The sequence below is a fragment of the Saccoglossus kowalevskii genome, chromosome 9 (assembly GCF_978046115.1).
Source record: "Saccoglossus kowalevskii chromosome 9, keSacKowa6.1, whole genome shotgun sequence".
NCBI lineage: Eukaryota > Metazoa > Hemichordata > Enteropneusta > Harrimaniidae > Saccoglossus > Saccoglossus kowalevskii.
Window position 1 is genome coordinate 16,607,634 of NC_140649.1, and position 25,077 is coordinate 16,632,710.

General features: G+C 34.7%; 1 protein-coding gene across 1 annotated transcript in view; it reads right to left on the reverse strand.

Moving 5' to 3' along the window:
- The window catches only part of LOC100374114 (3-oxoacid CoA transferase 1-like), a 36,297-nt gene that overhangs the window by 1,090 nt on the left and 10,130 nt on the right, over positions 1 to 25,077 (reverse strand). The window contains 5 exon segments of the mRNA NM_001184843.1: positions 1,173 to 1,349; positions 1,648 to 1,723; positions 5,695 to 5,816; positions 6,631 to 6,725; positions 7,707 to 7,818. Coding sequence (NP_001171772.1) covers positions 1,173 to 1,349; positions 1,648 to 1,723; positions 5,695 to 5,816; positions 6,631 to 6,725; positions 7,707 to 7,818 — 582 coding nt within the window.

Here is a 25,077-nt window from a genome sequence, read left to right on the forward strand (position 1 = left end):
TGAAATAACCGACACACATGGGTCATACATCATGACTAGCAGCCTGTCGGCTGAGATAGCGCTGCTGTTATCTAGGCACATTGCAATTAAAGAACAGAAGATATCATTCGAAAATGAACAATATGTATAGTATTAAAGCACTCAGACTTTTTATAACTTTTTATCAAAAATATTCATTAAAATTAGATAATTGAAGAACAAAATAATCACGAAATGAACAAATCTGAGAGAGGTCTACCTGTATGCCTATGTAGTATATATAATATCAAAGCAATTAGACTTGCGTTTTTTAACAAGAAGTCGAAAATATCCCTTTTTACCAAAAATGACAAAAATATTCATGAGAATTAAAGATATCATCACAAAATGAACAAATCTGAGAGAGGACCACATGTAGTACCTAGAAATGTAGTATCAAAGCAATTTTTAACAAGAAGTCGAAAATAGCATTTTTGACCAAAAATGACAAAAATATTCGCTATAAATAAGACAATTGAACATATCCACACGAAATGAACAAATCTGAGAGAGAACCACCCAAGGTACCTTCCTAGAAAGTTTCACAGCTATACAGTTTGTGGTTTTTAAGAAGAAGTCGAAAATGTAAATGTAAAGTGGCGACGCCGACTGACACCGGACGCCGTCGGACAATCAGTAATACTATAAGCTCCGCTCGACTTTGTCGACAGCAGAGCTAAAAAACGGGAATGATACAATGTGAGCAGCAACCTGTCGCTGTCATAAATTATTTATAAATATAGAAAATCAAAATGACTGTTGGATCAGTCTGGCAATGGTGTTGAGACATCACAGTGAGTATAAAAATAAAGCTGATGAGTTAGTTCAACTTCATTCAATCAGCAAACACTTTAATTTGAATAAGTGGATGTTCATAGACACCACCACACTTCCACATATTATTGAAGACATGCACACACAATATGTAGTAGTGATTATCTACACCTATATTTTAATTTGGATAAAAGCTGAAGGCCAGTGCTTACTAATATTCATTAATGTTTTTATAAAACTAAGATACAGATTTGTGCCACACACTGTACACAGACCACTGAATGAACAGACAGGAAATACTTGCTGTAATTAGGTGTGAAATTACTTGACATTCTACAACATGGCCCAGATATATTATAGAAGGTAAGGAAGTTACTTACCTTTTCCGTGATAATTCTATTCACACATTTAACCCCAGTTAGTGGTAATGAGCATTCCGGTAAGATCTTGTGTTTTCCTCCTTTAGCTACATGTTCCATTGTAACTACAACTCTGGTTCCTCCACTGGCACTAGCCACTAAATCCATGGCTCCACCCATTCCTTTTACTAGCTTACCCTTGGTCAAAAATAATATTATATCAGTTATGTGAAGAAAATTGTACTACACCATATATCAATCTTAGAGGGCGCACTATACCACAGTGAGATTGGCAACATAGAGGGCACACTATACCCAAGCAAACTTGGCAACATAGAGGGCACACCATACCTCAGCGAGCTTGGCAACACGAAAGGCATACTAATCCAGCAAGCTTGGTAACAAAGAGCACTCTGTAATCCAGCAAGCTTGGCAATATAGAGGGCACACTACACCTCATACAATAACACATACATGGCAATAATTTGTTACTCACTGGTATCATCCAATTCGCGAGGTCTCCAAACTGAGATACTTGCATGGCACCTAATATGGTCAGATCAACATGGCCACTGTGAAAGAAGATATAGTAGCAGTCAAACGAATAACACAAAAGTATGAATTTATTTTTACTGTATACTTTACTTTACTGTAATAATTACTTTATATATATTTGTCTTGGGCATTTATTTTTCACAGAATATGCAGGCAGACACAGACAGACAGACGACAATCATATTATTTAATCAGCTTTCACTGACATAACTACCGTAAAAACCCGCAAATAAGCACCACTCTCAATTAAGAGCCACTCAGTGAAAATTCGTTACATTTGACCCTCCATTAAGAGCCACCAAGAGTTGAGTGGTTTTGTCAATAAGAATCCTGAAATAAGCGCCAGCCGTTTACAATCAGGCAGACACAAGCTTGTCGTGCCTCACTTCCACCCTTCATTGTTTATTGTCCCACAGAAGGTGTGAGACAAATAAAGTTTATCCCCGTAGCTTGCCTGACGTCCTGTGTAATTGAGAATGGAAGAATGATAGACGAAAGAAATGCACTGAGAGCATGAATGTGACTGTCAACTTGTCTTTTAAATTTCTGATACACGATCGAACAATTCACAAACTATTTAGTAGTAACTGTTTTTTGACAAAACACCAAAGGACACGTTGAGATATTCATTGCCAATGTTGTCTTTATAACCAAATAAAGCACGTCACGATTTTAGAACGCCTTTGTTGGAAAATCGGAGGTGTTGAAAAATAAATGTAATGATTACGCAGCCCACTCTCGCTGATCGTGGTTTGGGGTTATTTTTTGCATTTCAATTGAGACGTTCGTTTTAAGGTGTTTCGAGACAAAATGTTCAGGGAAGTGACAAAATAACTGGCACTAATAATCAAAATTGAAGTCGAATGGATTAGTTCCACAAACTTGCGTGATCAACTCGTCTTACAGCATGGAGGTAAAGAGAGACAGCAAAGCAAAGTTGACGTGACCCACCTGACCCAAATATTTAAATTAGCTATTTGTGAGAATTGAAAATAATCTGGACTTGTACCAATCAGAAAATGCCTTGTAACAGGCCTGGGCTTTCGTAAATGATTTCGTCTCTCCGATTGGTCACAGGAAATAATTTGTTATACACGTAATTGTTACTTTCTCGTATCGTTTCGTATTTGAATGTATAGGGGGTAGGGCCATGGACCCTGTTTGGGTGGACTGTGAAGTACATGAATATCATTAGCATATTATTATAAGCTGGCTTGATTATAAAACAGGAAATATATAAACCAAAGCTGTACTGTCAGACGTCTAGAGACTAGCGCAATTAAAACAATGCCCAAGCACCCAAGCTGTAAAAATCTATAGAAAAACGTGTTTTTCTTTATTGTTTTTGCCATAAATACAAGTGATGGGGCATCATTTTTTCATTCGTTCCATGCTTGCTTTGCAAATATGTCTTCTCCTGTCGCTGCTGGTCCGAAACTATTTCATATCGTCACCAAATCAACCACCACGCAAGCCACAGCCACGCAAGTTATTCCCAGTTTTCAAGAAAAAAGTTGGAGTTTGCCGTACCAAACTTGGTAAACAATTGTACAACGGAAGTACAAGTGATTCGAGTTGAGAGTGAGAGTGCTACTAAATTCGACTTCAGGCATCGCTACACATTGTCGGTGAAACGTTGAATCGTCATGTACGCTCAGCAGCACGGTCAGCGAGCAGCCGCAAGACGATACTCAGTACACCACAGTAATGTCACCAGGTGGATGAGAGATGAAGCGACCGGGAAGTTGAATATTCAACGCGTCTCACGGTATGACAACATTCCCGGAAGTGGAGGCAAACTGTCTTACCCCAAAGAAATTGATGACAAGCTGGTAAAATGGATTCTAGAACTCCGGGACAATCAAGTTCCAGTGTCAACAAATATGCTTCGCCAGAAAGCCAAAGAACTAATCCATCCGCACAATCCAATGTTCAAGAGTTCAGCGGGATGTGCGCGTCAATTTTTAAGTAGACATTCTCTGTCGATGCGACGTCGCACATCGATGGCCCAACGACTGCCAACCGAACTCGAAGACAAAATAACTGCATTCCATGACTTCATTGTTGAGCAAAGACGGACTTACAATTTTCCACTTGAGCTCATCGGAAATATGGACGAGACCCCGGCATATTTTGCTTTGTTGCCGAATACATCCATCGCTCAGCAAGGGACAAAGACGGTCAGTATTTGCAGCACTGGTGCAGAGAAAAGTCACCTGACAGTAATTTTGATGGTTCTTGCAAATGGTACGGTTCTACCGCCAATGATTATTTTCAAAGGTGTAAGAAAGTTGAACTTGAATGTACCAAAGGGCATGGTCGCCGAAGTACAGAAGAAAGGATGGTGTGATACCGAATTAATGAAGATTTGGCACAGACGTATTTGGCTCCCGTATACAAAAGGCCGTCAATCACTCATCATATTCTACTCCTTCCGCGGACATCTCGAAGATTCAGTAACCAACCAACTTCAATCAAACCAGACGTACCGAGCTGTAATTCCAGGCGAATGTACGTCCAAACTCCAACCACTTGACGTGTCGATCAACAAGCCTTTTAAAGAATATCTACGAAAGGAATGGTGTGAGTTTATCGACAGTCAGCTAAAGGTCATCGGTCCAGGTGAACGTCCCAAGACAGCTTCGAAACAAGACATCGTCAACTGGGTTTCACGAGCGTGGGACAAACTTCAAGACAGACCTGACATGGTGAAGTTGTCATTCGTCTGTACCGGCATAAGTAGTGCACTTGACGGATCCGACGACCCAGACTACCGCTCCGCTTCGATACAGCATGAAATTGAATCAACGGCAGCCGCTCAGTTGAACGTAAATTTGGACGCAGACGACGACAGCTCACCGGACAATGAAGTCAGTAGCGACAGATTCTGAAGACGATGAACCAGAACTCAGCAATGAAGAAATTCTTCAACGTTATTTCAATTCGGATGACAGTGGTAGCGACTTTGACGGGTTCGATTGATTAATTTCACTGAACAATTTCATAGCTAACAATATTTTTTCTGACACTGCACATCTGTACCAGTATTTTTTATTTTTTCATTTCAATGTCAGTATTTTCCTGTGTCAGTTGTTTACAAACATTTTTACTGGCACTGAAATTTTTGGTTACTTTATTATCAAACTTCATATTTTTTCATGTAAATAATTTACAAGCTATTTAATATCCATTTCATTTTTTATATTTTCATTTCAATGTCAGTATTTTCCTGTGTCAGTTGTTTACAAACATTTTTACTGGCACTGAAATTTTTGGTTACTTTATTATCAAACTTCATATTTTTTCATGTAAATAATTTACAAGCTATTTAATATCCATTTCATTTTTTATATTTTCATTTCAATGTCAGTATTTTCCTGTGTCAGTTGTTTACAAACATTTTTACTGACACTGAATTTTTTGGTTACTTTATTATCAAACTTCATATTTTTTCATGTAAATAATTTACAAGCTATTTAATATCCATTTCATTTTTTATATTTTCATTTCAATGTCAGTATTTTCCTGTGTCAGTTGTTTACAAACATTTTTAACTGGCATATTTTTTCTCTTATTTATTTGACATTTGTTATTCCAATAACAGTGTTTTTTACAGAATAAATTAATTGCAATGATACATCATTAATAATTACTTGTCTGTTTTGGTTGTGTGTGTGTTTGTCTATCCCCTTCCCTATCTCACAATGAAAAAGTTTGATGACCCTGGCTTAAGAGCCACTGGCTACAAAGTTGTCAAAATTTTACCTCAAATAAGCACCACCCAGAAATGAAAGTGTTACAAAGTGGCTCTTATTTGAGGGTTTTTAGGTAAAACGATTTGTCATAATCTACCGACACCGAAAATGGCCGCCATTACCTGCACATCATCAATACTGTTAGACAAGTCAAAACAAACCTCACATGCATTTCACTCAGCAAGACAATTTTTAGAGTTGACGCAGCTAGTACATAACTCTTTATTTCTTACCCTCTAATCATACCAAAAGATTCATCACTTGAGAAGAAAGACGATCCAGGAATGATGGTTACTGTCTCTTTACCGGCATTGATCAAATCAGGATCCTGTTCTCCTTCTCTTGGAAAGGGTCCCTGGCAAAAAAGAACAAAGAACCTAAAACCTGCAGCCATTTTATGTATTTTATATGTTTAATATTGTCACACAATAATTACTTACTGGTATCTAAGATATACTGGCTAATGATTATAATGATTACTTTGTATACCTCTGACTTCTCAGCCAAGGACATTGACAAGGTTCTGAAGTGAGAAACTGAAATTTACACCCGGAATAATATCATGTTTATCGTGAATTAGGGTTATTAAATACTTCTATAGTCTCCATAATTTCTGTTCAGACAAACAAAACTTTCCAAGCTATTGGTCAGAAAAAATTAATGTTAAATCTTCAATGTATATTACTGGACATACATCAGAGTTGCATACCTTTATCTTACGAATCCTGCATATCAGTATTTTTAAGCAAAACAGGACGGTTTAGTACCAAATGTGTGAAAGCCAGATGATCAAATGTCACATGACCACGTCCAAAAATGACAAACTATATTTGTGATACTGGGAAAACATGACATATTTGCTGGGATTTAATTAAAATTTTTGGCTGATAAGTAAAATTCACAAAGTTAAATCCATGTGAACATGGAAACTAACAATACAAATTTGAGAAATTAAAATCCAGTGAATATGCTCAAAATATCAAGTCACTTTTTGATAATCTAGTATTCTATTTATGGAACTGATGGCCTATATGTGTTTCTATTGGAGATGCACTTGTAATAGAGCAAATACTGTAGTGAAATTAAATGTCAGTGAAAATAAATAATTGTACACTAATTGCTACACTGAATGCTGGTAGTCCCAAACAAACAGTTCCACTAATACTTACCAGTCCTAAGACACCATTTTCACTTTGTAAATGCACCGTAATACCCTTACGGATGTAATTGCTAGCTAACATAGGCATGCCAATACCAAGATTAGCTGAGTTCAAAGTCAAGGTACATGTAAACCAGGATGCTGTAGTGTTCTTTCTCACACAAGTTGAGATGGACACATTATCTGTCACACACGCAAGTAAGCCTTAACATGGATTTCATTTAGCCATCTTGAATCGAATCATGAAATAAATGCGCATGCATAACATGACGTATTTGTGGAGTTGGAACATGACTGTAAAAGATACAACTCTGGGACAAAATTTGGCCATTATGAAACAATTAGAAAAATCAAGGTACATCATGTGTGTGCCATGCTTGACTGAGATCCGGTGTCAGAATCAAAGAAACACTTGATTTTGATGCACTAAAATGGCTATTACTGGGTCATCTATTACCGATACCCCAAGCAGTAAGACGTACGTTAGATGTTTGAGCATAATCTTCCCGGCATGTCCAAGATATAGCTCCATAACAGTATTCATTACTGTGAACCAGCAGTATTGCAATTTAGCTAACAGTGAGCTACATGTATATTGCAATTTTGCAGTAGGGGTTGCTTCATCAGATGGCACTTTTGAATCCAATCTGCAAATCAAAGCGACATCCCACAATGTACAATGTATGTGCTAAGACTGAACGAAATTTGTTCACACACGACTGATATCGGGCTCTAGAATGACAGAAATATTTGATTCAGTTGAATTTTTAGCACTAAAATGGCCGCTATTCAGCCACTTTGAGTGAGATCACAAAACGTATGCATTTGCATATATATCTCAAGATATCTGCTGTAAGCTTGAACATGATCGGTCAAGGCATGTCCAAGATACATGTGCAGTCAGACACATGGATGAACACAAAGACTGAAATGAAATTAGTCATGGAACTAAAAACAAGTACAGTATTAGTCCAAAATGTAAATGACCATTACGATATAAAATATCATAAAAACGACCCGACCCCCTACTCCCCACATACTCTCCGTGCAAAGATAACTTTGACTGCCTACATCATTGAAGGATACCGTACATTTCATCTTCAAATTCTAATGCAGCTCTTTTGATAATTCGTTGTCTCATAAGAGCAGCAGGGCTCAAATCAGCATCTCTTGTCTTTTCCTTTGTTAGCGTCAACCTCTAAAAAAGAAGATAATCAGAATCATACATTAGGAATAACATTTTCATGAATATGCATAATATCCTCATGAATATGCATAGTATCCTCATGAATATGCATAGTATCCTCATGAATATGCATAGTATCCTCATGAATGTGCATAATATCCTCATGAATGTGCATAATATACTCATGAATATGCATAATATCCTCATGAATATGCATAATATCCTCATGAATGTGCATAATATCGTCATGAATGTGCATAATATCCTCATGAATGTGCATAATATCCTCATGAATGTGCATAGTATCCTCATGAATGTGCATTATATCCTCATGAATGTGCATAATATACTCATGAATATGCATAATATTCTCATGAATGTGCATAATATCCTCATGAATGTGCATAATATCCTCATGAATGTGCATAATATCCTCATGAATGTGCATAATATCCTCATGAATGTGCATAATATCCTCATGAATGTGCATAGTATCCTCATGAATGTGCATAATATTCTCATGAATATGCATAATATCCTCATGAATGTGCATAATATACTCATGAATGTGCATAATATCCTCATGAATGTGCATAGTATCCTCATGAATGTGCATAATATTCTCAAGAATATGCATAATATCCTCATGAATGTGCATAATATACTCATGAATATGCATAATATCCTCATGAATGTGCATAAAATACTCATGAATGTGCATTATATCCTCATGAATGTGCATAAAATCCTCATGAATGTGCATAGTATCCTCATGAATGTGCATAATATCCTCATGAATATGCATAATACCCTCATGAATGTGCATAGTATCCTCATGAATGTGCATAGTATCCTCATGAATGTGCATAGTATCATGCATGTGCATAATATCCTCATAAATATGCATAATATCCTCATGATTGTGCATAATATCCTCATGATTGTGCATAATATCCTCATGAATGTGCATAATATCCTCATGAATGTGCATAATATCCTCATGAATGTGCATAATATCCTCATGAATGTGCATAGTATCCTCATGAATATGCATAATATACTCATGAATATGCATAATATGCTCATGAATGTGCATAATATGCTCATGAATGTGCATTATATCCTCATGAATGTGCATAATATCCTCATGAATGTGCATAGTATCCTCATGAATGTGCATGATATACTCGTGAATATGCATAATATCCTCATGAATGTGCATAATATCCTCATGAATGCGCATAATATCCTCATGAATGCACATAGTATCCTCATGAATATGCATAATATACTCATGAATATGCATAATATCCTCATGAATGTGCATAATATCCTCATGAATGTGCATAATATCCTCATGAATATGCATAATATCCTCATGAATATGCATAATATCCTCATGAATATGCATAATATCCTCATGAATATGCATAATATCCTCATGAATATGCATAATACCCTCATGAATGTGCGTAGTATCCTCATGAATGTGCGTAATATCCTCATGAATGTGCATAATATCCTCATGAATATGCATAATATCTCATGAATATGCATAATATCTCATGAATATGCATAATACCCTCATGAATATGCATAGTATCCTCATGAATATGCATAATATCCTCATGAATGTGCATTATATCCTCATGAATGTGCATAATATCCTCATGAATGTGCGTAATATCCTCATGAATATGCATAACATCCTCATGAATATGCATAATATCCTCATGAATATGCATAATACCCTCATGAATGTGCATAGCATCCTCATGAATATGCATAATATCCTCATGAATGTGCATAGTATCCTCATGAATATGCATAATACCCTCATGAATGTGCATAGTATCCTCATGAATGTGCATAATATCCTCATGAATATGCATAATACCCTCATGAATGTGCATAGTATCCTCATGAATGTGCATAATATCCTCATGAATGTGCATAGTATCATGAATGTGCATAGTATCATGAATGTGCATAATATCCTCATGATTGTGCATAGTATCCTCATGAATGTGCATTATATCCTCATGAATGTGCATAATATACTCATGAATATGCATAATATCCTCATGAATATGCATAATATCCTCATGAATGTGCATAATATCGTCATGAATGTGCATAATATCCTCATGAATGTGCATAATATTCTCATGAATGTGCATAATATCCTCATGAATGTGCATTACATCCTCATGAATGTGCATTACATCCTCATGAATGTGCATTACATCCTCATGAATGTGCATAGTATCCTCATGAATATGCATAATATCCTCATGAATGTGCATAATATCCTCATGAATATGCATAATATCCTCATGAATGTGCATAATATCCTCATGAATGTGCATAATATCCTCATGAATGTGCATAGTATCCTCATGAATGTGCATAATATTCTCATGAATGTGCATAATATCCTCATGAATGTGCATAATATACTCATGAATGTGCATAATATCCTCATGAATGTGCATAGTATCCTCATGAATGTGCATAATATTCTCAAGAATATGCATAATATCCTCATGAATGTGCATAATATACTCATGAATATGCATAATATCCTCATGAATGTGCATAATATACTCATGAATGTGCATAGTATCCTCATGAATGTGCATAGTATCCTCATGAATGTGCATAGTATCCTCATGAATGTGCATAGTATCCTCATGAATGTGCATAATATCCTCATGAATGTGCATAATATCCTCATGAATGTGCATAATATCCTCATGAATGTGCATAATATCCTCATGAATGTGCATAATATCCTCATGAATGTGCATAATATCCTCATGAATGTGCATAATATCCTCATGAATGTGCATAGTATCCTCATGAATGTGCATAGTATCCTCATGAATGTGCATAGTATCCTCATGAATGTGCATAGTATCCTCATGAATGTGCATAGTATCCTCATGAATGTGCATAGTATCCTCATGAATATGCATAATATCCTCATGAATGTGCATAATACCCTCATGAATGTGCATAATATCCTCATGAATATGCATAATATCCTCATGAATATGCATAATACCCTCATGAATGTGCATAGTATCCTCATGAATATGCATAATATCCTCATGAATGTGCATAATATTCTCATGAATGTGCGTAATATCCTCATGAATGTGCATAATATCCTCATGAATGTGCATAATATCCTCATGAATGTGCATAATATCCTCATGAATGTGCATATTACCCTCATGAATGTGCATAATACCCTCATGAATGTGCATAGTATCCTCATGAATGTGCATAGTATCCTCATGAATGTGCATAGTATCCTCATGAATGTGCATAGTATCCTCATGAATATGCATAATATCCTCATGAATGTGCATAATACCCTCATGAATGTGCATAATACCCTCATGAATGTGCATAGTATCCTCATGATTGTGCATAATATCCTCATGAATGTGCATAATATCCTCATGAATGTGCATAATATCCTCATGAATGTGCATAATATCCTCATGAATGTGCATAATATCCTCATGAATGTGCATAATATCCTCATGAATGTGCATAATATCCTCATGAATGTGCATAATATCCTCATGAATGTGCATAATATCCTCATGAATGTGCATAATATCCTCATGAATGTGCATAATATCCTCATGATGGTGCATAATATCCTCATGAATGTGCATAATATCCTCATGAATGTGCATAGTATCCTCATGAATGTGCATAATATCCTCATAAGTATGCATAATATCCTCATGATTGTGCATAATATCCTCATGAATGTGCATAATATCCTCATGAATGTGCATAGTATCCTCATGAATGTGCATAATATCCTCATAAATATGCCTAATATCCTCATGATTGTGCATAATATCCTCATGAATGTGCATAGTATCCTCATGAATGTGCATAATATCCTCATAAATGTGCCTAATATCCTCATGATTGTGCATAATATCCTCATGAATGTGCATAATATCCTCATGAATAAGCATAATATCCTCATGAATGTGCATAGTATCCTCATGAATGTGCATAATACCCTCATGAATGTGCATAATACCCTCATGAATATGCATAATATCTCATGAATATGCATAATATCTCATGAATATGCATAATACCCTCATGAATATGCATAGTATCCTCATGAATATGCATAATATCCTCATGAATGTGCGTAATATCCTCATGAATGTGCATAATATCCTCATGAATATGCATAATATCTCATGAATATGCATAATATCTCATGAATATGCATAATATCTCATGAATATGCATAATACCCTCATGAATATGCATAGTATCCTCATGAATATGCATAATATCCTCATGAATGTGCATTATATCCTCATGAATGTGCATAATATCCTCATGAATGTGCATAATATCCTCATGAATATGCATAATATCCTCATGAATATGCATAATATCCTCATGAATATGCATAATACCCTCATGAATGTGCATAATATCCTCATGAATATGCATAATATCCTCATGAATATGCATAATACCCTCATGAATGTGCATAGTATCCTCATGAATGTGCATAATATCCTCATGAATGTGCATAGTATCCTCATGAATGTGCATAGTATCATGAATGTGCATAATATCCTCATGATTGTGCATAGTATCCTCATGAATGTGCATTATATCCTCATGAATGTGCATAATATACTCATGAATATGCATAATATCCTCATGAATATGCATAATATCGTCATGAATGTGCATAATATCGTCATGAATGTGCATAATATCCTCATGAATGTGCATAATATCCTCATGAATGTGCATAATATTCTCATGAATGTGCATAATATCCTCATGAATTTGCATAGTATCCTCATGAATGTGCATAATATTCTCATGAATGTGCATAATATCCTCATGAATGTGCATAGTATCCTCATGAATGTGCATAGTATCCTCATGAATGTGCATAATATCCTCATGAATATGCATAATATCCTCATGAATGTGCATAATATCCTCATGAATGTGCATAATATCCTCATGAATGTGCATAGTATCCTCATGAATGTGCATAATATTCTCATGAATATGCATAATATTCTCATGAATATGCATAATATCCTCATGAATGTGCATAATATACTCATGAATGTGCATAATATCCTCATGAATGTGCATAATATCCTCATGAATGTGCATAGTATCCTCATGAATGTGCATAATATTCTCAAGAATATGCATAATATCCTCATGAATGTGCATAATATACTCATGAATATGCATAATATACTCATGAATGTGCATAGTATCCTCATGAATGTGCATAGTATCCTCATGAATGTGCATAGTATCCTCATGAATGTGCATAATATCCTCATGAATGTGCATAATATCCTCATGAATGTGCATAATATCCTCATGAATGTGCATAATATCCTCATGAATGTGCATAATATCCTCATGAATGTGCATAATATCCTCATGAATGTGCATAATATCCTCATGAATGTGCATAGTATCCTCATGAATGTGCATAGTATCCTCATGAATGTGCATAGTATCCTCATGAATGTGCATAGTATCCTCATGAATGTGCATAGTATCCTCATGAATATGCATAATATCCTCATGAATGTGCATAATACCCTCATGAATGTGCATAATATCCTCATGAATGTGCATAATATCCTCATGAATATGCATAATATCCTCATGAATGTGCATAATATCCTCATGAATATGCATAATACCCTCATGAATGTGCATAATATCCTCATGAATGTGCATAGTATCCTCATGAATGTGCATAGTATCCTCATGAATGTGCATAGTATCCTCATGAATGTGCATAGTATCCTCATGAATGTGCATAGTATCCTCATGAATATGCATAATATCCTCATGAATGTGCATAATACCCTCATGAATGTGCATAATATCCTCATGAATGTGCATAATATCCTCATGAATGTGCATAATACCCTCATGAATGTGCATAATATCCTCATGAATGTGCATAATATCCTCATGAATGTGCATAATACCCTCATGAATGTGCATAATACCCTCATGAATGTGCATAGTATCCTCATGAATGTGCATAGTATCCTCATGAATATGCATAATATCCTCATGAATGTGCATAATATCCTCATGAATGTCCATAATATCCTCATGAATGTGCATAGTATCCTCATGAATGTGCATAGTATCTTCATGAATATGCATAATATCCTCATGAATGTGCATAATACCCTCATGAATGTGCATAATATCCTCATGAATATGCATAATACCCTCATGAATGTGCATAGTATCCTCATGAATATGCATAATATCCTCATGAATGTGCATAATATTCTCATGAATGTGCGTAATATCCTCATGAATGTGCATAATATCCTCATGAATGTGCATAATATCCTCATGAATGTGCATAGTATCCTCATGAATGTGCATAGTATCATGAATGTGCATAATATCCTCATGAATGTGCATAATATGCTCATGAATGTGCATAATATCCTCATGAATATGCATAATACCCTCATGAATGTGCATAGTATCCTCATGAATATGCATAATATCCTCATGAATGTGCATAATATTCTCATGAATGTGCGTAATATCCTCATGAATGTGCATAATATCCTCATGAATGTGCATAATATCCTCATGAATGTGCATAATATCCTCATGAATGTGCATATTACCCTCATGAATGTGCATAATACCCTCATGAATGTGCATAGTATCCTCATGAATGTGCATAGTATCCTCATGAATGTGCATAATATCCTCATGAATGTGCATAGTATCCTCATGAATGTGCATAGTATCCTCATGAATATGCATAATATCCTCATGAATGCGCATAATACCCTCATGAATGTGCATAGTATCCTCATGAATGTGCATAATATTCTCATGAATGTGCGTAATATCCTCATGAATGTGCATAATATCCTCATGAATGTGCATAATATCCTCATGAATGTGCATAATACCCTCATGAATGTGCATAGTATCCTCATGAATATGCATAATATCCTCATGAATGTGCATAATATCCTCATGAATGTGCATAATATCCTCATGAATGTGCATAATATCCTCATGAATGTGCATAATATCCTCATGAATGTGCATAATATCCTCATGAATGTGCATAGTATCCTCATGAATGTGCATAATATCCTCATGAATGTGCATAATATCCTCATGAATGTGCATAATATCCTCATGAATATGCATAATATCCTCATGAATATGCATAATACCCTCATGAATGTGCGTAGTATCCTCATGAATGTGCGTAATATCCTCATGAATGTGCATAATATCCTCATGAATATGCATAATATCTCATGAATATGCATAATATCCTCATGAATATGCATAATACCCTCATGAATGTGCATAGTATCCTCATGAATATGCATAATATCCTCATGAATGTGCATTATATCCTCATGAATGTGCATAATATCCTCATGAATGTGCGTAATATCCTCATGAATATGCATAATATCCTCATGAATATGCATAATATCCTCATGAATATGCATAATACCCTCATGAATGTGCATAGCATCCTCATGAATATGCATAATACCCTCATGAATGTGCATAGTATCCTCATGAATGTGCATAATATCCTCATGAATGTGCATAATACCCTCATGAATGTGCATAGTATCCTCATGAATGTGCATAGTATCATGAATGTGCATAATATCCTCATGAATGTGAATAATATCCTCATGAATGTGCATAATATCCTCATGAATGTGCATAATATCCTCATGAATGTGCATAATATCCTCATGAATGTGCATAATATCCTCATGAATGTGCATAATATCCTCATGAATGTGCATAATATCCTCATGAATGTGCATAATATCCTCATGATGGTGCATAATATCCTCATGAATGTGCATAATATCCTCATGAATGTGCATAGTATCCTCATGAATGTGCATAATATCCTCATAAGTATGCATAATATCCTCATGATTGTGCATAATATCCTCATGAATGTGCATAATATCCTCATGAATGTGCATAGTATCCTCATGAATGTGCATAATATCCTCATAAATATGCCTAATATCCTCATGATTGTGCATAATATCCTCATGAATGTGCATAGTATCCTCATGAATGTGCATAATATCCTCATAAATATGCCTAATATCCTCATGATTGTGCATAATATCCTCATGAATGTGCATAATATCCTCATGAATGTGCATAGTATCCTCATGAATGTGCATAGTATCCTCATGAATGTGCATAGTATCATGAATGTGCATAATATCCTCATAAATATGCATAATATCCTCATGATTGTGCATAATATCCTCATGAATGTGCATAGTATCCTCATGAATGTGCATAATATCCTAATAAATATGCATAATATCCTCATAAATATGCATAATATCCTCATAAATATGCATAATATCCTCATGATTGTGCATAATATCCTCATGATTGTGCATAATATCCTCATGAATGTGCATAGTATCCTCATGAATGTGCATAGTATCCTCATGAATGTGCATAATATCGTCATGAATGTGCATAATATCCTCATGATTGTGCATAATATCCTCATGAATGTGCATAGTATCCTCATGAATGTGCATAATATCCTCATAAATATGCATAATATCCTCATAAATATGCATAATATCCTCATAAATATGCATAATATCCTCATGATTGTGCATAATATCCTCATGATTGTGCATAATATCCTCATGATTGTGCATAATATCCTCATGAATGTGCATAGTATCCTCATGAATGTGCATAGTATCCTCATGAATGTGCATAATATCCTCATGAATGTGCATAATATCCTCATGAATGTGCATAATATCCTCATGAATGTGCATAATATCCTCATGAATGTACATAATATCCTCATGAATGTACATAATATCCTCATGAATGTGCATAATATCCTCATGAATGTGCATAATATCCTCATGAATGTGCATAGTATCCTCATGAATGTGCATAGTATCCTCATGAATGTGCATAGTATCCTCATGAATGTGCATAGTATCCTCATGAATGTGCATAGTATCCTCATGAATATGCATAATATCCTCATGAATGTGCATAATACCCTCATGAATGTGCATAATATCCTCATGAATGTGCGTAATATCCTCATGAATGTGCGTAATATCCTCATGAATGTGCATAATATCCTCATGAATGTGCATAATATCCTCATGAATGTGCATAATATCCTCATGAATGTGCATAATATCCTCATGAATGTGCATAATATCCTCATGAATGTGCATAATATCCTCATGAATGTGCATAATATCCTCATGAATGTGCATAATATCCTCATGAATGTGCATAATATCCTCATGAATGTGCATAATATTCTCATGAATGTGCGTAATATCCTCATGAATGTGCATAATATCCTCATGAATGTGCATAGTATCCTCATGAATGTGCATAATATCCTCATGAATGTGCATAATATCCTCATGAATGTGCATAATATCCTCATGAATGTGCATAATATCCTCATGAATGTGCATAATATCCTCATGAATGTGCATAATATCCTCATGAATGTGCATAATATCCTCATGAATGTGCATAATATCCTCATGAATGTGCATAATATCCTCATGAATGTGCATAATATCCTCATGAATGTGCATAATATCCTCATGAATGTGCATAATATCCTCATGAATGTGCATAATATCCTCATGAATGTGCATAATATCCTCATGAATGTGCATAATATCCTCATGAATATGCATAATATCCTCATGAATGTGCGTAATATTCTCATGAATGTGCGTAATATCCTCATGAATGTGCATAATATCCTCATGAATGTGCATAATATCCTCATGAATGTGCATAATATCCTCATGAATGTGCATAACATCCTCATGAATGTGCATAATATCCTCATGAATGTGCATAATATCCTCATGAATGTGCATAATATCCTCATGAATGTGCATAATATCCTCATGAATGTGCATAATATCCTCATGAATGTGCATAGTATCCACATGAATGTGCATAATATCCTCATGAATGTGCATAGTATCCTCATGAATGTGCATAATATCCTCATGAATGTGCATAGTATCCTCATGAATGTGCATAGTATCCTCATGAATATGCATAATATCCTCATGAATGTGCATAGTATCCTCATGAATGTGCATAGTATCCTCATGAATGTGCATAATATCCTCATGAATGTGCATAATATACTCATGAATGTGCATAATACCCTCATGAATGTGCATAGTATCCTCATGAATGTGCATAATATCCTCATGAATGTGCATAATATCCTCATGAATGTGCATAATATCCTCATGAATGTGCATAATATCCTCATGAATGTGCATAATATCCTCATGAATGTGCATAGTATCCTCATGAATGTGCATAATATCCTCATGAATGTGCATAATATCCTCATGAATGTGCATAATATCCTCATGAATGTGCATAATATCCTCATGAATGTGCATAATATCCTCATGAATGTGCATAATATCCTCAGTCATGAATGTGCATAATATCCTCAGTCATGAATGTGCATAATATCCTCATGAATATGCATAATATCCTCATGAATGTGCATAATATCCTCATGAATGTGCATAATATCCTCATGAATGTGCATAATATCCTCATGAATGTGCATAATATCCTCATGAATGTGCATAATATCCTCATGAATGTGCATAATATCCTCATGAATATGCATAATATCCTCATGATTGTGCATAATATCCTCATGAATGTGCATAATATCCTCATGAATGTGCATAATATCCTCATGAATGTGCATAATATCCTCATGAATGTGCATAATATCCTCATGAATGTGCATAATATCCTCATGAATGTGCATAATATCCTCATGAATGTGCATAATATCCTCATGAATGTGCATAATATCCTCATGAAAGTGCATAGTATCCTCATGAATGTGCATAATATCCTCATGAATGTGCGTAATATTCTCATGAATGTGCATAATATCCTCATGAATGTGCATAATATCCTCATGAATATGCATAATATCCTCAGTCATGAATGTGCATAATATCCTCAGTCATGAATGTGCATAATATCCTTATGAATGTGCATAATATCCTCATGAATATGCATAATATCCTCATGAATGTGCATAATATCCTCATGAATGTGCATAATATCCTCATGAATGTGCATAATATCCTCATGAATGTGCATAATATCCTCATGAATATGCATAATATCTCATGAATGTGCATAATATCCTCATGAATGTGCATAATATCCTCATGAATGTGCATAATATCCTCATGAATGTGCATAATATCCTCATGAATGTGCATAATATCCTCATGAATGTGCATAATATCCTCATGAATGTGCATAATATCCTCATGAATGTGCATAATATCCTCATGAATGTGCATAATATCCTCATGAATGTGCATAGTATCCTCATGAAAGTGCATAGTATCCTCATGAATGTGCGTAATATCCTCATGAATGTGCATAATATCCTCATGAATGTGCATAATATCCTCATGAATATGCATAATATCTCATGAATGTGCATAATATCCTCATGAATGTGCATAATATCCTCATGAATGTGCATAATATCCTCATGAATGTGCATAATATCCTCATGAATGTGCATAATATCCTCATGAATATGCGTAATATCCTCATGAATGTGCGTAATATTCTCATGAATGTGCATAATATCCTCATGAATGTGCATAATATCCTCATGAATATGCATAATATCTCATGAATGTGCATAATATCCTCATGAATGTGCATAATATCCTCATGAATGTGCATAATACCCTCATGAATGTGCATAATATCCTCATGAATGTGCGTAATATTCTCATGAATGTGCGTAATATCCTCATGAATGTGCATAATATCCTCATGAATGTGCATAATATCCTCATGAATGTGCATAATATCCTCATGAATGTGCATAATATCCTCATGAATGTGCATAATATCCTCATGAATGTGCATAATATCCTCATGAATGTGCATAATATCCTCATGAATGTGCATAATATCCTCATGAATGTGCATAATATTCTCATGAATGTGCGTAATATCCTCATGAATGTGCATAATATCCTCATGAATGTGCATAATATCCTCATGAATGTGCATAGTATCCTCATGAATGTGCATAATATCCTCATGAATGTGCATAATATCCTCATGAATGTGCATAATATCCTCATGAATGTGCATAATATCCTCATGAATGTGCATAATATCCTCATGAATGTGCATAATATCCTCATGAATGTGCATAATATCCTCATGAATGTGCATAATATCCTCATGAATGTGCATAATATCCTCATGAATGTGCATAATATCCTCATGAATGTGCATAATATCCTCATGAATGTGCATAATATCCTCATGAATGTGCATAATATCCTCATGAATGTGCATAATATCCTCATGAATATGCATAATATCCTCATGAATGTGCGTAATATTCTCATGAATGTGCGTAATATCCTCATGAATGTGCATAATATCCTCATGAATGTGCATAATATCCTCATGAATGTGCATAATATCCTCATGAATGTGCATAACATCCTCATGAATGTGCATAATATCCTCATGAATGTGCATAATATCCTCATGAATGTGCATAATATCCTCATGAATGTGCATAATATCCTCATGAATGTGCATAATATCCTCATGAATGTGCATAATATCCTCATGAATGTGCATAGTATCCACATGAATGTGCATAATATCCTCATGAATGTGCATAGTATCCTCATGAATGTGCATAATATCCTCATGAATGTGCATAGTATCCTCATGAATGTGCATAGTATCCTCATGAATATGCATAATATCCTCATGAATGTGCATAATATCCTCATGAATGTGCATAGTATCCTCATGAATGTGCATAATATCCTCATGAATGTGCATAATATACTCATGAATGTGCATAATACCCTCATGAATGTGCATAGTATCCTCATGAATGTGCATAATATCCTCATGAATGTGCATAATATCCTCATGAATGTGCATAATATCCTCATGAATGTGCATAATATCCTCATGAATGTGCATAATATCCTCATGAATGTGCATAGTATCCTCATGAATGTGCATAATATCCTCATGAATGTGCATAATATCCTCATGAATGTGCATAATATCCTCATGAATGTGCATAATATCCTCATGAATGTGCATAATATCCTCATGAATGTGCATAATATCCTCAGTCATGAATGTGCATAATATCCTCAGTCATGAATGTGCATAATATCCTTATGAATGTGCATAATATCCTCATGAATATGCATAATATCCTCATGAATGTGCATAATATCCTCATGAATGTGCATAATATCCTCATGAATGTGCATAATATCCTCATGAATGTGCATAATATCCTCATGAATGTGCATAATATCCTCATGAATGTGCATAATATCCTCATGAATATGCATAATATCCTCATGATTGTGCATAATATCCTCATGAATGTGCATAATATCCTCATGAATGTGCATAATATCCTCATGAATGTGCATAATATCCTCATGAATGTGCATAATATCCTCATGAATGTGCATAATATCCTCATGAATGTGCATAATATCCTCATGAATGTGCATAATATCCTCATGAAAGTGCATAGTATCCTCATGAATGTGCATAATATCCTCATGAATGTGCATAATATCCTCATGAATGTGCATAATATCCTCATGAATATGCATAATATCCTCAGTCATGAATGTGCATAATATCCTCAGTCATGAATGTGCATAATATCCTTATGAATGTGCATAATATCCTCATGAATGTGCATAATATCCTCATGAATATGCATAATATCCTCATGAATGTGCATAATATCCTCATGAATGTGCATAATATCCTCATGAATGTGCATAATATCCTCATGAATGTGCATAATATCCTCATGAATGTGCATAATATCCTCATGAATATGCATAATATCCTCATGAATGTGCATAATATCCTCATGAATGTGCATAATATCCTCATGAATGTGCATAATATCCTCATGAATGTGCATAATATCCTCATGAATGTGCATAATATCCTCATGAATGTGCATAATATCCTCATGAATGTGCATAATATCCTCATGAAAGTGCATAGTATCCTCATGAATGTGCATAATATCCTCATGAATGTGCGTAATATTCTCATGAATGTGCGTAATATCCTCATGAATGTGCATAATATCCTCATGAATGTGCATAATATCGTCAGTCATGAATGTGCATAATATCCTCAGTCATGAATGTGCATAATATCCTTATGAATGTGCATAATATCCTCATGAATGTGCATAATATCCTCATGAATGTGCATAATATCCTCATGAATGTGCATAATATCCTCATGAATGTGCATAATATCCTCATGAATGTGCATAATATCCTCATGAATGTGCATAATATCCTCATGAATGTGCATAATATCCTCATGAATATGCATAATATCCTCATGAATGTGCATAATATCCTCATGAATGTGCATAATATCCTCATGAATGTGCATAATATCCTCATGAATGTGCATAATATCCTCATGAATGTGCATAATATCCTCATGAATGTGCATAATATCCTTATGAATGTGCATAATATCCTCATGAATGTGCATAATATCCTCATGAAAGTGCATAGTATCCTCATGAATGTGCATAATATCCTCATGAATGTGCGTAATATTCTCATGAATATGCATAATACCCTCATGAATGTGCATAGTATCCTCATGAATGTGCATAGTATCCTCATGAATATGCATAATATCCTCATGAATGTGCATAATATCCTCATGAATGTGCGTAATATTCTCATGAATGTGCATAATACCCTCATGAATGTGCATAGTATCCTCATGAATGTGCATATTACCCTCATGAATATGCATAATATCCTCATGAATGTGCATAATATCCTCATGAATATGCATAATACCCTCATGAATGTGCATAGTATCCTCATGAATGTGCATAGTATCCTCATGAATATGCATAATATCCTCATGAATGTGCATAATATCCTCATGAATGTGCGTAATATTCTCATGAATGTGCATAATATCCTCATGAATGTGCATAATATCCTCATGAGTGTGCATAATATCCTCATGAATGTGCATAATATCCTCATGAATATGCATATCCTCATGAATGTGCATAATATCCTCATGAATATGCATAATATCCTCATGAATGTGCATAATAACCTCATGAATATGCATAATATTCTCATGAATGTGCATAATATCCTCATGAATATGCATAATATCCTCATGAATATGCATAATATCCTCATGAATGTGCATAGTATCATGAATGTGCATAATATCCTCATAAATATGCATAATATCCTCATGATTGTGCATAATATCCTCATGATTGTGCATAATATCCTCATGAATGTGCATAATATCCTCATGAATGTGCATAATATCCTCATGAATGTGCATAGTATCATGAATGTGCATAATATCCTCATGATTGTGCATAATATCCTCATGATTGTGCATAATATCCTCATGATTGTGCATAATATCCTCATGATTGTGCATAATATCCTCATGAATGTGCATAATATCCTCATGAATGTGCATAATATCCTCATGAATGTGCATAATATCCTCATGAATGTGCATAGTATCCTCATGAATGTGCATAGTATCATGAATGTGCATAATATCCTCATAAATATGCATAATATCCTCATGATTGTGCATAATATCCTCATGATTGTGCATAATATCCTCATGATTGTGCATAATATCCTCATGAATGTGCATAGTATCCTCATGAATGTGCATAATATCCTCATGATTGTGCATAATATCCTCATGATTGTGCATAATATCCTCATGATTGTGCATAATATCCTCATGATTGTGCATAATATCCTCATGATTGTGCATAATATCCTCATGATTGTGCATAATATCCTCATGAATGTGCATAATATCCTCATGAATGTGCATAATATCCTCATGAATGTGCATAGTATCCTCATGAATATGCATAATATACTCATGAATATGCATAATATGCTCATGAATGTGCATAATATCCTCATGAATATGCATAATACCCTCATGAATGTGCATAGTATCATGAATGTGCATAATATACTCATGAATGTGCATAGTATCCTCATGAATGTGCATAGTATCCTCATGAATATGCATAATATACTCATGAATATGCATAATATGCTCATGAATGTGCATAATATCCTCATGAATGTGCATAGTATCCTCATGAATGTGCATAGTATCCTCATGAATATGCATAATATACTCATGAATATGCATAATATGCTCATGAATGTGCATAATATCCTCATGAATATGCATAATACCCTCATGAATGTGCATAGTATCATGAATGTGCATAATATCCTCATGAATGTGCATAATAATATCCTCATGAATATGCATAATATCCTCATAAATATGCATAATACCCTCATGATTGTGCATAATACCCTCATGAATGTGCATAATATCCTCATGATTGTGCATAATACCCTCATGAATGTGCATAGTATCATGAATGTGCATAATATCCTCATGAATGTGCATAATATCCTCATGAATGTGCATAATATCCTCATGAATGTGCATAATACCCTCATGAATGTGCATAGTATCCTCATGAATGTGCATAATATCCTCATGATTGTGCATAATATCCTCATGAATGTGCATAATATCCTCATGATTGTGCATAATATCCTCATGAATGTGCATAATATCCTCATGATTGTGCATAATATCCTCATGAATGTGCATAGTATCCTCATGAATGTGCATAATATCCTCATAAATATGCATAATATCCTCATAAATATGCATAATATCCTCATGATTGTGCATAATATCCTCATGATTGTGCATAATATCCTCATGATGGTGCATAATATCCTCATGAATGTGCATAATATCCTCATGAATGTGCATAATATCCTCATGAATGTGCATAATATCCTCATGAATGTGCATAGTATCCTCATGAATATGCATAATATCCTCATAAATATGCATAATATCCTCATGAATGTGCATAGTATCATGAATGTGCATAATATCCTCATGATTGTGCATAATATCCTCATGAATGTGCATAATATCCTCATGAATGTGCATAATATCCTCATAAAT